This window comes from Malaclemys terrapin, chromosome 15 (genome assembly GCF_027887155.1).
Source record: "Malaclemys terrapin pileata isolate rMalTer1 chromosome 15, rMalTer1.hap1, whole genome shotgun sequence".
Lineage (NCBI taxonomy): Eukaryota > Metazoa > Chordata > Testudines > Emydidae > Malaclemys > Malaclemys terrapin.
Window position 1 is genome coordinate 17,507,981 of NC_071519.1, and position 17,497 is coordinate 17,525,477.

Below are 17,497 nucleotides of genomic sequence, written 5' to 3' on the forward strand. Positions count from 1 at the left end.
CCATCACTAGTGGGGCTGCACCCGGGCTACAGCAACAGCGGGCGAGGCTAAGAAAAATGCCAGTAGAGAGGAGGCCTCTAGAACCAGAGAAAGGGAGTCCCCTGGCAGCTGTCCAGCAGCTGAACCCTCACTCGCTCTCCTTTCGAGGCAGGGGGATAGGAGAGGCTGATCGGCTGCTCTAAGCACCAAGCACGGACACTCCCCAGCCGAGCAATGGAAAACAGGGAGTGGCAATAGTAGCACTGGGGCAGAAGGGGAAGGGTCACTCCTGATCACTTCTGAGGGTCCCAAGTTAAGCTATTAATACCTCCCCCCACACACCACTGTTTGCTCATCTAAACACACAATCCTTGTAAACTGGCATCATTTGGACAAATAATTGCAATATCATAAGCGTCTGTTGTTGGGACCCACCCAGCTAGGCTTTCCCTTCTGGGTTACTCCCACACCCATTGCCCCTTCAAGGGACTGCACTAGGTACACAGGAAGCACCAGAGATGCATTCAGAGTGACCACTATTTTTTTCTTCATTTCAGCCTGGTTCACCTGCCCCACACACTACTCTGTGGTGCAGAAATGTCAAATCTGCAGCCAGGTGAAGAACGAAGCCTGATCCCACGATGTACAAAAGCCAGTTTCACTAAATGAGGTATGTGTTTTGAGCATCCTCTGCCATCCCCCCCCCCCCCCCAGTACAGACTGAACTGAATGGCACATATCACACTCGATCTAACTGCAGTGCTGACCCATTGCCAAGAGTTTGTTATGCTTAATGCATAAAATCAATTGAACACTGGATCGAAACCCAGTACAAAAGCCCAACACGTGTGAGGAGATTCATAGACTGTAAGGCCAGAAGGGACCACTGTGATCATCCAGTGTGAGCGGTTTAACACAGGCCATAGAACTTCCCCACAATAATTCCTTTTGAATTAGGGCAGCTTAAAAGCACATCCAGACTGGATTTATAAATTGCCAGTATCCACCACAACTCTTAGTAACCACTGGGACAACTTAATTACCCTCAGCGTTAAAGATCTGCACCTTATTTCCAGTCTGAATTTGTCTAGCTTCAACTTCCAGCCACTAAATAGCATTAGACCAGGGGTAGGTGGCACACGAGCTGATTTTCAGTGGCACTCACACTGCCCGGATCCTGGCCACCGGTCCAGGGGGCTCTGCATTTAATTTTAAATGAAGCTTCTTAAACATTTTAAAAACCTTATCTACTTTACATACAACAATACTTTAGTTATACATTATAGACTTATAGAAAAAAACGTCTAAAAACGTTAAAATGTATTGCTGCCACAGGAAACCTTAAATTAGAGTGAATAAATGAAGACTCGGCACACCACTTCTGAAAGGTTGCCAACCCCTGCATTAGGCTTTTCTCTGCTAGCCCATTATCAAAAATATTTATTCCTCATAGCCACACTTACAGACTGATCAAGTTACCCATTATGCTTCTCTTTGTTAGACTGAAGGAGCTCACTCTATTTAGGTTATCACTATAAGGCAGGCTTTCTAATCCTTTAATCATTCTCATGGCTCTTTTCTGAACCCTCTCCTATTATCAACATCCTTCTTGGACTGTTGACACTGGATCTGGACATAGTGTTCCAGTAATAGTCACACCAGTGTCAAATACAGAGGTGTGTCCTTTCTTCCTACATCTCTGCAGTTTAAAGGCCAACAGGAATTTTAAAAAAAGCCATAGAAAAGCAAGAATTAAGTTGCCCAAAAGCTTGTCGCTACTCCCCAAGTAATACTTGCATCATCCAGACTGCATTATGGTTAGTTAGTTCTTGAAGGCCCACTCAAACACAGTGTTTGAATGACTGTTGTGAATGATACTCCTTGGCAACAGCTTTGAGTGAGTTATTAACATTTGTGCTGCTTTGCTATGAAAGCCTTGGCACACACATGTCCCATAGTCAGATGGCCTTACTAGCAATCAGAGACTAACCAAGATCAGTTACATCCATTAGATGTATTTATTTCTAGGTATTTCTGTGGTACTCATCCCCATAGTGTCGGAGCGCCTCATATTTATTAATGTGACAATAATGCACTGCCAGTGTGCCTTGGCCCTGAGCTGGGGGGCGGAAATCACCTCTATAGCTGAGAGGAGAGTGCTGTCTCCATGGCCCAGTCACTCACTAGCAGCAGAGGGCCCAGTAGAGTTGAATGAATAATTGATACTCTGGTTTGGTTGCCAAAATCAAAAACCAAAACCAAACAACATTTTGAAATGGAATATTGAAACACTGTTTCAAAAATGTCAAAATAAAGTATTTCGACATTTCTGGGTTTTTTTCCCCCAAAACTATTAGTCGAATTCAACCCAAATACACAAATAGTTGGGTTGCCCTGAAAAGGTGATTTTTTTTCTGCTAATTTACTATTTGCCAAAAGATTTCACTCAGGGGACGATTGATAGTATTCACTACTGGGTCCCAGTTCATCTGGAGTTGAACCAAGACAACCAACTCATTATGCACAGGCAACCAGCCAGCCACCACAGACCACGCGTTTGTTATGGTGATGCAAGCGTGAAAGGCTCCATAGCTTCGTACCTACCTACACACTGAAGCACTAACACACCACGTAATTACATACAATACATATGTATTTGACAGATTCTAACCACTAGAATGGATGTGTACCTCTATCCTGGCTTTCTAAGGGACATTATAGTATATTATCATACACCAGTTTTCATGACCATCCAGATACAATGGTGATGGGCACAATGAGAAGGTCTACTGTTTCTTTAAAATTGCAGCAAGAAGTCAGGCTAGGTGAGATAAGTGAGGGGTAGCTGGTAAGATTGTCAGTAGAAGCTTTAAACTGAAGCAGAGCAAGACAAAGTTGCTTTAGGAAGAATGCTTCTCTTTACTGCAGAAGGGCTCCTTGCTCAGTGCTAGAAGAAAGCAATACTTTCCACGATTCTTCAGCGATCTTGTGTCTATCATGTGACAATGCCAGATTATATGTCAAAGAGGCACAAGCCACTATCCCCCCTGGAAGTGATGACTCAGTATTTATACTAATAGCCATAATAGGAACTGAAAGGTTTCAAGCTCTCATTATGTAGAAAAAGTCACACAGACTCTTAAGACAGTCAGGTTTGAAAAGAAGGCCGTAAGGGGGTTATCTACACTAAACCTAATGGGAATTTCACTGCCACTCCTTGTGCTGCTTTGAGAGTTCATCAAAAATTACAGGCTTCCAGGCCTCCCTCCCCCCCTCCCCATCTATATTTCAAAAAAAGAGAGAGAATATCAGAAACGGACTGTAAAAAGAGAAGCCAGAAGCCGTGTAAACATTCTGTTTGTGGGGACCAAGTCTCCCTTCAGGAGATCTTTGCCTATCTGGCTCCAAAGCTTTCCCACTCCCAGCCCTGCCCAGTTATAAAGGGAAATGAACGTTGCAGACATCCATTTCTATCTCTGTAGCCCCACTAATCTTTTCATTTTCAGAGCAGGGCAGACTGAAGCCCCCTACAGAGCCTGAAGCTTAGGCCAACAAAGCCCTGAGAATTCTTCAGGGATTGGAATGCAACTCAGCAGACTAACAAGGCAGTCCCCGACACATGGGCTACATCTTCCCATACAACACTGCAATGCCCAGGGGAAGAACCTTTCTTGTAGCCAAAGAGGAGAGGCCTGGGCAGGGGAGAATCAGCTATAAGAGGGGAACAGCTACAGATGAGATTTATTTTCTTTTAGTGAACTGAAAAAGCCAAATAAGCTTCACTCTCATGGTTTAGCTGATACAGGTAAAACAGGTTCACTTTAACTCCTATAATCCTGTCACTTTATAAGGGTATATCAAATGACAGGCTTTTACAAAGCACAGTCATGAACTGCAGTGATACAATGTAGCATTATAGGAAATGTCACAATAGGACTATGGATACTAATGTCACTTACAAGCCAAATGTATGGAGTAAGTGAAATACTTTTAAAGTAGAATAGGATATCTGCAGCAAACCACCCCAACAGAAGTCCACAAAGTTTACTGTTTTATCTTAACAGAGTAACATCTGGAAGACAGATACATTAAGATGGACAGCAAGCAGTGAAAATTATTACATGCAAAGGACATATGGTCCAGCTAAAGCAAATGAGAGAAAACGGAGGCTGACAGTTTCTAAGATCAGCTCTGTCACAAATGTGACATTGTCAAGTCCCTGGCTAGTTGTGCCTCAGTTTCCCCATTTGTAAGATGAGTCTATTTCACAGGGATGCTGCAAGATTTATTAATTACGCAATACATTGTGATCCTTGGATTAAATAGGAAGCGTGAAGTATTAAGAGCCATAAGAACATAAGAAAGGCCGTACCGGGTCAGACCAAAGGTCCATCTAGCCCAGTATCCTGTCTACCGACAGTGGCCAATGCCAGGTGCCCCAGAGGGAGTGAACCTAACAGGTAATGATCAAGTGATCTCTCTCCTGCCATCCATCTCCACCCTCTGACAAACAGGCTAGGGACACCATTCCTTACCCGTCCTGGCTAATAGCCATTAATGGACTTAACCACCATGAATTTATCCAGTTCTCTTTTAAACTCTATTATAGTTCTAGCCTTCACAACCCCCTCAGGTAAGGAGCCCATGCATACTACACCCTGTTCTAAGTTCTGCTGATATATAAACCTCTGAAGTTTAGATAGATAGATAAATGTCTATCTATCAGGGATGGTCTAGACAGTATTTGGTCCTGCCATGCGGGCAGGGGACTGGACTCGATGACCTCTCGAGGTCCCTTCCAGTCCTAGAATCTATGAAGTTGAACAAAGCAAACATTTTATGAAAAGTGTTATTTCACATTTATTTTCACTGGATTTGCAGATTTTAAAGAGCCACAAAAATAATCTTAAAAATATTTGTTTCATTGCTGGCCACCAGCATTATGTTGGGGTTTCCATAGTCCACATAAGAACTATCTACACAGAGACACTAGGTGCAAGTCTACACTTAAAATGCTGCAGTTGCGCCCCTGTAGCACTTTAACGAAGATGCTCTAGGCCGACAAGAGAGGGCTCTCCTGTTGGCATAGTTAATCCACCTCCCTGAGAGGCAGTAGCTATGGGTATGTCTACACTACCCATGTTACAGCACAGCAGCACTGTGACGTGGGCAGTGTAGACACGCTTTATCGCCAGGAGAGAGTTAAAAAAAAAAAAAAAAAAAAAAACCACACACCCCTAACGAGCGGTGGTAGCTTTATCGCCGGGAGCCTGGTGCTTTTCAGCGCTAAAACTTGTATTGCTCGGGGGAGGGGGGGGGGTGTTTTTTCACACCCCTGAAAGTTTTAATGCTGAAAGTGGCAGTGTAGACGCAGCCTAAATTGATAGGATTTTTCACACCCCTGAGGGACATAGTTATACCGATATAGGTATGTAGCGTAGAGCCGACCTCAGAAAAGTTAATCCAAATTAATTAAAATGGGCCACGTCAATCAATTCTGAATGAGTGGCCTCAGGAGTTTAATGCAGTTTAACTAATCCACTTCAAATGCAGTTTTAGGATAGGTCTACACTTAAAACACTACAGCAGCGCAGTTGCACTTCTGTAGCACTTCCGTATAGACACCACCTATGTCAACAGGAGAGCTTCTCCCATCGGTAGGTAATCCACCTCCACGAGAGGTAACAGCTAGGTTGATGGACGAATTCTTCCATTGAGTATAGCTACGTCTCTGAGGGGTGTGCATTTTTCACACCCCTGAGCGACAATCCTGGGTTCACCTAACTTTTTAGTGTACACCAGGCCTATGTTAATTTTGATTAACTCTCCTGAATGTAAACATGCCCTAAATACACTTAATGTTGGTCCACAGAGATGCACCAGCAAGTTGACCAGCAACTTGCAGCAGGAACTGGCATAGACTTGAGGAAATCCATTGCTCAGCATGAAGTATAACAGGTGCCAACCGAGTAGGAAGAGAAAGTCCACAAATGACAAAATAACCACCCAGGGAACTTTCTAGCTACAGACTGATCTGGGTGAGCTCCTTGTTTCAGTGACAAAGTATCAGATGCCAGAGAGCTGGTGCATGGGGCAGGGCTCGGAGTTTGTGACAGACGCAATAAATTCAAGCGCTGCGAGCGCTCCTTCACCCGCACATCTGCCCACAAAAAAAAAAAAAAAAAAAAAAAATCAACCATGACCAGCAGCTCAGCCCCACACCTCAGCTTTCCAGGGCCACCCCGCACCCATTCCAGCCCTGGGCTCCCCTCCAACTCTGCAGTGCCACCCGGTGCCCATTCTAGCCCTGAGCTCCCCTCCAGCTCTGCAGTGTCACCCGGTGCCCATTCCAGCCCTGGGCTCCCCTCCAGCTCTGCAGTGTCACCCGGTGCCCATTCTAGCCCTGGGCTCCCCTCCAGCTCTGCAGTGTCACCCGGTGCCCATTCCAGCTTTGGGCTCCCCCCAGCTCTGCAATGCCACCCCGCATCCACTCCAGACCGGGGCTCCCTCCAGCTCTGCAGTGCCACCCCGCGCCCATTCCAGCTTTGGGTTCCCCCCAGCTCTGCATTGCCACACCGTGCCCAGTCCAGGGCTCCCCCCAGCTCTGCAGTGCCACCCCGCGCCCAGTCCAGTTTGGGTTCCCCCTAGCTCTCCAGTGCCACCCCGCGCCCAGTCCAGACCGGGGCTCCCCCCAGCTCTGCAGTGCCACCCCGCGCCCAGTCCAGCCTAGGGCTCCCCCCAGCTCTGCAGTGCCACCCCGCGCCCAGTCCAGACCAGGGCTCCCCCCAGCTCTGCAGTGCCACCCCGCGCCCAGTCCAGACCAGGGCTCCCCCCAGCTCTGCAGTGCCACCCCGCGCCCAGTCCAGACCAGGGCTCCCCCCAGCTCTGCAGTGCCACCCCGCGCCCAGTCCAGCCTAAGGCTCCCCCCAGCTCTGCAGTGCCACCCCGCGCCCAGTCCAGACCGGGGCTCCCCCCAGCTCTCCAGTGCCACCCAGTGCCTATGCCAGCCCTGAGCTCCCCTCCAGCTCTGCAGTGCCCCCTCCCTGGCGCCCCGCTAGTCCACCCCAGTCCAGTCTTCCTGGAACAGACAGTGCCACCACTTGGGGCTTGGGGTCAGGGATGAACCGGCCCATCCCCGTGGCTCCGGGGCTCCGCGGCAGGCTTCTAGCTACGAGGCCTCGGCGGAAGGACCAGCCTCGCTCGCCCACCGGAGCCCCCACGGGCCTGTGGGGCATCGCAGCGCCGCTGGTGCCCCTGCAGCGGGCCGGTCCCCGAGCTTACCAGCTCTCCCGGGGCAGAGCCCGGATGAGGCGGATGCCGGGAGCCAGCGAGGATCTCATGGTGCCGGGCGCGGAGAGGGCCGAGCTCTGCTGCAGGCCCGGCGGGCGCTGCCATTTAAATGCCCCGCTGGAGCCCGGCAGCCGGGCACATGCCGCTGGGTCAGCCCCGTTCCCCACCCCGCCGGTCACATGCTGCGGCCGCGCCGGGGCCGGCTCGGGCCCGCCTCCCGCGTCCCGGCTCCGCGCCTGGGCCCGCCTGGCGCTGTGCGGGGGCTGCGGCTCCGCGCTCCTCCCCGCCCCCGCCCGCCGAGCGCCCCCTGCCCCTCCCCGCACTGCGCCCCTCCCCTCCCGCCTCTGTCCCCCTCCCTCTCCCTGCTCCCCTCCCGCCTCTAGCCCCCTCGCGCCCCCTCCCTCTCCTCCCCTCCCCGTGCGCCCCCTGCTCTCTCCCTGCCCCTCCCCTCCTACCTCTATCCCCCTCGCGATCCCCCTCCGTGCACCCTCCCTGCCCCTCCTGCCTCTATCCCCCTCGCGATCCCCCTCCGTGCACCCTCCCTGCCCCTCCTGCCTCTATCCCCCTCGCGATCCCCCTCCGTGCACCCTCCCTGCCCCTCCTGCCTCTATCCCCCTCGCGATCCCCCTCCGTGCACCCTCCCTGCCCCTCCTGCCTCTATCCCCCTCCCCGTGCGCCCCCTCCCCTCCCTGCTCCCCTCCCACCTCTATCCCCCTCGCGCCCCCTCCCTCTCCTCCCCTCCCCGTGCGCCCCCTGCTCTCTCCCTGCCCCTCCCCTCCTACCTCTATCCCCCTCGCGATCCCCCTCCGTGCACCCTCCCTGCCCCTCCTACCTCTGTCTCCCTCGTGCCCCCCAGTTCCCTCCCCATGCACCCCCCTCCTCCCATCTGCCGTGCACCCCTCCTGACTCTATCCCCCTCCCTGTGCACCCCCTGTCCTCCCCCCATATGTGCCCCTCCCACCTCTATCCCTGTTATCCGTATAAATATCAAATCCCTTTTGAATCTTGCTAAACTATTGGCCACAATAACATCATGTGGCAGCAAGTTCCACAGTTTAATCACACGTTGTGTGAAAAAGTATTTCCTTCGTTTGGTTTTAAATTTCCCATCTTTTAAATTTCATATAGGCCATGCATCTCGCCACTTCTCTCCGCTCCATACATATAGCTCTACAATCCTCCCTCCCCATACAAGCCCTGCCCCTATCCCCACAAACCTTCCCTCTCCATGCACCCCCACCCCATCCTCACACACATCCCACCCCATGTCTCCCCATACACATACCAACCTTATACAGCCCTGCCTATATCCCCAAGCACATACAGCCCCACTCCCTATTCCACTCCATAGACCTCCTGCCCCAGCCCCACCCCTCCCTCCTCATACTCCCCCCAGCCTTGCCATCCTCACACATCCTTCTGCTTCTTTCATTATGCACTCTCCATATACCCACATCTCCATCTCCACAGACACTCCCCACCCCCAAACACTTCTCAGCCCCCATATATAGCTACCTTCCCTATATGCCAGACCCCACCCCCATATGGCTTTGCCTGCCAGGGAGTATCCTACACCCAGACACATCTTTCATGGCCCTCCAGGTGCTGGCCAGACCCCTTGGACAGCATCTCCTATACACGCACCCCCCCACACACACACACACTTCCCTCCATTCCCCACAGAGAATGGCCACATTTGTATGTGGCATTTTTTACAGGTGAGAACCAGCCATTCATTCCCCCCCCCCCCCGGGTTTCTTCTGGGGGAGTAGGGCAGGAGAGGCTGGTGATGGGTTGGGAGAGCCATGGGCAAGAGGGTGTGTGGGTGGAGAGAACCTAAAGGAGAAGTGGGGGGGAGAAGGCTTTGGTGGATTGAAATGGGGGGGCAAGGAGGGTAGGAAATCTAGCAGCAATCTCATCTCCCCCCCCCTCACCCATTCTGCCCCCTTCCAGCCCCTGCTCCCCCAGCCTCTGTCCTTTGGGTGGGACCCAGCAGAGGGGAGGGGAAAGTGCAGCTGTCTGGCCACACAGATAAACCCTTCCTGCACCCCCAAACAAGCACACCCTCTCCCTGCACATACTCACGACTACCCCCCTCCATTCGTTTCTGTAACAGCAGAGGAGGTTTCCAGTTGATTTTGTCTGAACCAAGGCTGCGAGCTGAACAAAATATTAAATACAAGTATCTCCTTGAAATGTCTTCCTGAGCCCTTCAGGGATGCAGAGAAATTGTCTGGGGAGGTCAGTCTAGCCATTGCAGCAGGTAAGGAAAGAAACCCACTTTCTTGTGTGGATCTCCATATCTGGGGAAAACAAAACCTTGTCATAGAGCAACTTAGTATGGGTATGAAAGGCGCTGGCTCCCAGGAGAGCTGCACAGCACCGACTGCGGGAGTGCTGGGGAACGGCCGGACCAGGCTGAGGGCGCCTAGTAGCACCCAAGTTCAGTCAGACTCCCCCTCCCCATTTTCCTTCCTTGGGCTCTGCCGTGGCAGCAGAGCAGATGGGAATGAAAACTCCACAGTCATCCCTTGCTTGGCTGACAGGAACCTGAGGAGAGCACCCTGACCCTGCAGAGCTTAGTAGAGAACCGCAGGACTCTGGCTCATAGTCTGTCAGGCACTAAAACAGGTTTAAGTGTCAGAGGGTGGAGGGAGCTCCCAGTGACTGCTGTTTTCCCCTAGGTAGTCACTGCCCCATCAGTAGCAAAGCAATTTCCCTCTAGCACCAATACATAAAACAGGTGGCAATGCCGAGCCTGCTTCTGAAGTCACATCAGTTTTACTGCAACATAATATCTCCCACTTTCACAGCAGTCAAAGCAGAACTGGGACCACTGAGGGGACACTGGAGAAAACCAATGTTCGTACTTGTGATTATATTAGGAATGTGCATTTAATTAGAGTAGAATTTCTGCTTTCCTTGCAACTGGAGCGTAAGGGTCAACTCTTGCACTATTCGGTGTTAACTCCTAGAGTCAAAGGGTATGTGATAATCTCAGCCTCCATTTAGAGGAAAGGAACCACGGTGTAGCTTTCAGAGCGGGGAAAAAAGCTTAAAACCCCACGATCTCTAAAAGACTGAAAAGTCAGCGGGCAAATTACAAGAGCCCAAATCTGTGTTTTGTTTTGATCTCATGATTTTGAATTAAAATCTTCTGTGATTTTTGGATGTTTGGGTTTGTCAATACTAGGTCACTGCCCTGCTGAGGACCTTAACATTCACCGGAGAGGGCAGAGCAGATGCTGTGAGGCCATGCAGATCTGGAGCTGCAGAACCTTGAGCTAATTAACACAATTATACAGCTGCTTCCAACAGATTTCTTCTTTCTTACATTCTTGGCACTCACTCACCCTGTTTAGTGTGGGACAAGAAAGACTCAATACTGCCACCACTAACTAGCTGAGCATTGCATTATTGTTTTAGGTGAGTTTATAGATAACTACACAGGGAGAAGATTTCTGATAATTAAGGACTTTTAATTTACCGGGCAGAGTAAGGTGCAACAGCTAGAAGCCATTCGAACTACAAAGAAGGCGCAATTTTTTAATGGTGAGGATAATTAACCTTTGGAACAACAGACCTAGGGATATAGTGGATTCTCCGTCACTTGAGGTCTTTAAATCAAGATTGGCTGAAGTTGTAAGAGATCTGCTGTAGCTCTACCAGGAGTTATGGGTTTGATGCTGGAATCACTGACTGAAATTCTCTTACCTGTATTATGCAAGAGGTCAGAATAGATGGTCACAGTTCGAGACTGAAGGTCTGCCTACACTGTGAGATGTCCAGCAAAATCTGACTGCCTAAGCAGGCCTGCTTTGCGTTTGAGCTCAGAGACAGTAAATGGTGTAATTACCACAGTTAAGTTACCACACAGCTTTCTAAACAAACATGTTTATTCTTAAGGTAAAAGAAAACATTAAAACAATAAAAAAACCTACACACATGCTAATAAGTTCCCCAGAGATCAGCCTCTGTCTCCAACAAGGGCTTTCGTCGGTTCACCATAGTCCCTCAAACTCCACCCAGGGGGCTTTCCTTTATTCACAAGTTCATTGGCGCTTCAGCTCGGAACAAGCACCCTCACGAACGAGGGAGTCCCTCCTTTATCCAGTTGAGGTCTTTGAAGGGACTGTGAATAGGTTATCAGCCATACATGGGTCCCCCCTTCAGAGCAAAGCTTCACAAGGCTGAGTTCTTGGATAACTGGAGTATACCCCTTAAAAGCAGGGCCACCCAGAGGATTCAGGGGGCCTGGGGCAAAGCAATTTCGGGGGCCCCTTCCATAAAAAAAAGTTGCAATACTCTAGTAACATGTATTTGGAAATGTAAAAAATAACCAGTGAAATACATTCAAAAATTAATTTTTAATAATTTGAAAATACAAGAAACACATTATTTAAAAACATTAAATGCTTTAATGGTCTGTATACATTTGCAATTACATAATGGGCTGTCGTTGGGTGATGGTGATGGTTGGTGCCAATGGGCTGTCGCTGCCTGGGGGTGGCGCTGCTGTTGCCCAGGGCTGGGTGGGGAGCTGGGCTCTGGGTCGGGGGGTGCCCAGCTCAGAGGGGCTGGGCTCAGAGCTGGGGGTCAGGGCTGTGGGGGGATGGAGTCAGGGGGTGCCCGGCTCAGAGGGGCTGGGCTCAGAGCTGGGGGTCAGGGCTGTGGGGGGATGGGTCAGGGGAGTGTCCGGCTCAGAGGGGCTGGGCTCAGAGCTAGGGGCCAGGGGGGTGTCCGGCTCAGAGGGGCTGGGCTTGGAGCTGGGGGTCAGGGATGTGGGGGGGATGGGGTGTCCAGCTCAGAGGGGCTTACCATGCTGCTTACTCCCACTTCCCCACTCTCCCGGAGCCTCAGCGCGCCACGTCCAGGAGCAGCCCTGGACAGCGCTGCAGTGGCGTGGCTCCACGGGACCTGAGCTCCCGTCGCTTGGCTCGGAGCTCGGAGCCCTGCCCCCTTACCACGCGGCTCCCAGTGGGAGGAGCTCAGGCCATGCGGCTGCAGCGCTGTCCAGGGCGGCTCCTGGACACGGTGCGCTGAGGTGCCGGGGGATGAGGGGAGCCTCCGACATTCTCATGGGGGCCCCTGCGGGACCCAGGGCCTGGGGCAAATTGCCCCACTTGGCCCCCCCCCGCTTAAAAGAAGTTACATACAATCCCACGATCATACATAAACATTTGCATTTCGAATACAATGAACTCCAAAGATACTTGTACTTAATTCAATCAAGTTTGTCCACGATATTTTCATATCTGTCAGTCACAATGGTCCCTTCTGGCCTTAAAGTCTATGACTCTATGAAAGAAGGGAGAGCTTCACATTTAAACTACTAGGCAACACTGAAAGGTTTCCTGCAGTGGGGGTGTCACAGATCCAAAAGTCCGATGCTCTCGTCCAGCTCTGGAATAGTTCCTAGGAGAATCCCTTCAGTCTGTCAGGCCCCGTAGGGTCACACTCTGTCACCAGGGTAAGTCACTTGGCTTTACTGCCTCCTTAGACTGAACCTCAGGGCCTTCAGCACTCCTGCTTCACGCTGTGAGCTCCCTGCAGTGAGTCCACCTGAGCTGGACACCTGAGGGAGACTTGCAGACCCAAAAGGAGCAACGCGCCCCCAACTTCCTTAACCTGAGTAGCTCTCAGGCAGCGGTGTAAAAGCAGGAGGGTTTATTAGATGTCTGGGACACAGTATAGAAAGTCCTTAGTTAACATAGAGAATAGATAGTTATACCATAGTCCATCTGGGTCAGCCCCAGAGCACAGAGCCTTCTGATCCCTCTTTAGTCACAGTCCAGGCACTTCTGCCTCCAGCAGCCCACACTCAATAACCCCACTTGGTCCCTCCTCAGTCCTTTGTCTTTGTTCCCAGGGAAACACAGTCACCTGGCCTCCTCCTTAGCCTTTTGTTCTCCAGCTGATCACACCCAGCTGGCTTCCTAAGGAGGTTGGCCCATCCATGGTTGTTTGTTGCTAGGTGCCAAATGTCCAGGCAATTGGAGTGGCCGTCGTCTTCTCAGACTCTCCATGGACATGGGGCCCCAGGCAGCTGGGTGTCAGTCACTCTGCAAAGAGTAAGGGCTAGTCTACACTGGCAACCCTAAAGCTTTAACATGGCTTGTGTAATCACCGCAGAGTGCTGGGAGAGAGCTCTCCCAGCATTCTGAAAACCCACCTCCACGAGGGGCGTAGCTACCAGCGCTGGGAGCGCGGCTTCCAGCGCCGGTGCACTGTTTACACTGGAGCTTTACAGCGCTGAAACTCGCTGCGCTCAGGGGGGTGTTTTTCACCCCCCTGAGTGAGAAAGTTGCAGCGCTGCAAATTGCCAGTGTAGACAAGCCCCAAGAAACTTTCCCCACCATCTAATTAACCATGCAGCACATAGGGGAAACTGAGGCACACACAATATACCTACAAAATATTATGAGAAATTCCCAGTCCATCACAGGGGGCCTCCAGGTTTGCAGCTGTGGTTTTTTAATACATAATATTCATCAAATTCCCATGCCAATTGAGACCTGCCTGGCGAGGATTTTTCAACAACAGTCTCTGGACTGTGGGTAGTGAGGAGACCACCCGGGTAAGCAGAGATCGTTATTTAAAACCTGCTGCTATTTTATATTTGTTTCAGTTACTTTGGTTTATGGTTATTCTGTTAATGGAGCGTGAAACTTGTGTCATTCCCTGATCTCTGTGCTCAAGTCCCGTCTCTTTCTGGCCCCCCAGTGTCACACTCAGTTATGAGTGATGGCTCTCAGGTTTGGCTGGTTGTGAATGTATTGCCTAAAATTCAATAAGCATTTTAAAAGAAAAGCCCTGTTTTCAGACAGTACAAAGAGCTAGGGTCACATGAAACAACTAATGATGGCAGTGTCCGAGACACAGCTATCAGCAGCGTGCAGTTCTGCCTCTCAGACATGGTGCATAGCTCCCAAAGATAATAGTGCAGCTATAAATTCCAGAGCCACAATGTTCCCTCTTTATAGGTTGTGTCAGGTGCCCAACTACTCAAACTATGGATCAGTGTTTCTGTGCAGATCACCAGGGACTTTCTCCTGTAGTTTCCAAACACATTTTAATGCTGACAGCCAACAGGTGATGCAAGTAATGCAGTGTCTATTCAGACACTGTGTTGCTCAAACTACATCGACCCAAGCCTTATGCCTCTTGCAGAGGTGGATTTATTAGGTCAACATAGCGGGTGAGTTACAGTGGTGAGAGGAACACGGTAATGTGTTCGCATACATAGTTAGTCCACATAAGCTGCCTTACGTCAACCTAACTCTGTAGTACAGATCTGACCTGAGAATTTTGTTCCTCAGGGCACACGGCTAAGGGCCCAGCCCGGTTATTTGGCCTGCGTGTGACTTTTGAGAATTTTCCCATCACAGATTATTGAAAGTTAGTGCAGAGGTGTAACGATTCATGTCATGTGATTCGGCTCTGCACCACTGGCTCCTCTATGTCTTTGTGCAATGCTGGCCCAGAGGAATCTAGCCAGGTTGAGTTGTGTGGGACAGTAACTAGTGTTCGAGCAGCTGGTTTGCTCTTACTCGTTATTCCCTAACACATTAACCTCATGGACACCATGTGTTAAAGCTTTGGAGGAAAGAGGGAAATGAACATGGCATCGCCCACTGTCACACAGATCTGGTCAGGCTCCCCCTGCTGGCAGCCTGCAGACTGCAATGAGGGATCAAGTCAGTGATTTCCCCCCATGGACTCTAAGCTTCCCAGGGTGTCAGCAGGCTACAGCACTGGTTCCTTCCCCATTTCCTGGGCATTGACTCTCCGTCTGTTACCGCTTCATGGAACTGGAGCCCTGCAGCCCTCCAAGACCAATGCTAAACCCCGAGATACCCCCATATCTTAAACACACCTTTCCCCTAGCCCCACCGAAGGGGTGAGCCTGCTGGGTTACTGCTTCAAGGGGCCATGTGGCAGGTGTAGCGTATAACACACAGACACTTTGCACAGGGTCTGACTCGTTATTGCTCCTTGTTTAATCACTCAAGGACTCCATAGTGGGTACAGACCATACAGAAAACAACAAACGGCCTGTGCAGAGTGAGCTCACCATTCCTTAGGAGTCCTTGGGAACCATCTGTGTTCAAGGAAGCAGGGTCCTGCATCAGCCTCCCTCATCTTAAGATGGCCCATGAATGAGCCAAAGAGATCAGTTCCTGCCCTCTTATAACCTTCCATTCCCTCTGTCAGCTGGCCTTCTGATCAGTCCCAACAGTGACCTCATTGCAAGAGGATCTCTCCCCTGACAAACCCATTCTCCTGTTTGTCTAGAGAAATTCCACTTCAGTGGTCGAGCACTTAAGCCCTTTGCCACCCGCCTTTAGCATTCCAAACCAGCAGAGAGGCAGAAGCACACAGAGAAGACCACTAGCCTTCGCATGCAAATGGAGTTTGCAGCTTGACGCAGATACACCCAGAGAATCTCACACAATCCATACATTGTACAGACAGACTCCCAAATCGTCACACCCTCTTACCTGATTCCCTTGTGTTGCCAGTTGCACCTAACAACCCATCTAGCTGGATATTTATACAGTGCCCATCACCAGGATGTCCAACTACCTCCATGATATCAGACCTACTTTTCACAATTGGTTGTGTCTGTTTTTGGGTGTCCAACTCCAGACAATTTAACATGCTGAGCACCAACCCTGTGGCAGATGTGGGGAGTGCAGCTGGGTGGACATTTTGCAACCGAACAGTTTTTCATTGGAAAATGGTGATTCACCAGTGTTTTCTGCAGGAATGTGTCGATTTTGGCAAAACTTCCTGTGCAAACCTGTGTGGTTTCCTGCCACCTCACCCTCCTGCCCACCCTGCTAGGTGGGCTGCTAGAGAACTGGGGTTCCCCAGCTCCCAGACTCCCCTGTAGCTTGCCAAGTGAGCTGCTGAAGAGGTGGGGCTCCCAGGGTTCCCAAGCTCCCCCACAGCAAGCTGGACAGGCAGTTGTGGCACCAGTACTCCCCTGCTCCTGGGTCCTTGGCATCCAGCTGGGAATGTTTTCTACTGTGAGACCATTTCGTTGTTTTGGAAACAAAAATATTGCTGCAGTTCCTTTGTACAAAAATGTTTGAGGTTTAGTCTTTTTGTTCCAGTTCAGGACACATTTTTTTCCAAAACCTCAACATTTTTAGCAGAAGTGAAACTCAATTTCTCAAACAGGTTTATTGGGAGCATTGGTGGAAGGGAAAAGAGAGACTTGACAAAGATCACTCAGTAGGGAGGTTCCGAGTTACCCAGAGCTCTGAAGGTAAGGACAAAAAGAACTTAAATATGAGATTATGTCAGATGGGAAGCCAATGAGGTATTCAAAAAGGTGAATTATCTGATCAAATCTTCTGGCAAGTTTAGCAGCAGCATTTGGTATGGACTGAAAGGGAGCAATGTCTATGCTGCTGGGAGGCCAGAGAGCAGGAGGATTTAGTAACAAAGCAGGATATAAGGAAGGTCTGAACAAGAGATTTAGGGTATGTCCACACTAGGAAATTAGGTCGATTTAATAGAAGTTGATTTTTTAGAAATCGATTTGATACAGTCGATTGTGTGTGACCCCACTAAGCGCATTAAGTTGGCGGTGTGCGTCCACGGTACCGAGGCTAGCGTCGACTTTCGGAGCGTTGCACTGTGGTAGCTATCCCACAGTTCCCGTAGTCTCTGCCACCCATTGGAATTCCGGGTTGAGCTCCCAGTGCCTGATGGGGCAAAAACATTGTCGCGGGTGGTTCTGGGTACATGTCGTCAGGCCCCCCACCCTCCCTCCATGAAAGCAACGGCAAAAATAGTTTCTCGCCTTTTTTCCTGGGTTACCCGTACAGACGCCATACCACGGCAAGCATGGACCCCGCTCAGCTCACTGTCACCGTATGTCTCCTGGCAGATGCAGTACTACACAGCAGCATCCCCTTGCCTTGCCTTGCGGACGGCAGACGGTACAATACGACTTCTAGCCATCGTTGTTGTCCCATGGGTGCTCCTGGCCGACCTCGGTTAAGTTGGTCGGGGGCACCTGGGCAGACATGGGTGCTCCTGGCCAGCCTCAGTGAGGTCGGTTGGGGGCCCCTGGACAAAAATGGGAACGACTCCAGGTCATTCTCTTCTTTAAGTTTCGTCTAGTGGAGATTCAATCCTGCCTGGAATATCATGCCAGCTGGAGGCTTCTGCCTCAGCCTGCTCTCCCAGTCGGCAGCACCGCGCAGTCACACCT

At 50.5% G+C, this 17,497-nt stretch overlaps 1 protein-coding gene across 2 annotated transcripts in view; it reads right to left on the bottom strand.

Annotated features, from left to right (window-relative positions):
• SLC37A2 (solute carrier family 37 member 2) overlaps window positions 1-7,533 on the bottom strand; it is a 58,399-nt gene extending 50,866 nt beyond the window's left edge. For both annotated transcript variants that reach the window (XM_054005783.1, XM_054005782.1), the window contains exon 1: window positions 7,261-7,533. In XM_054005783.1, coding sequence (XP_053861758.1) covers window positions 7,261-7,319 — 59 coding nt within the window. In that variant the 5' untranslated portion in view covers window positions 7,320-7,533. The remainder of the gene's footprint in view (window positions 1-7,260) is intronic.
• Window positions 7,534-17,497: the final 9,964 nt, after the last annotated feature.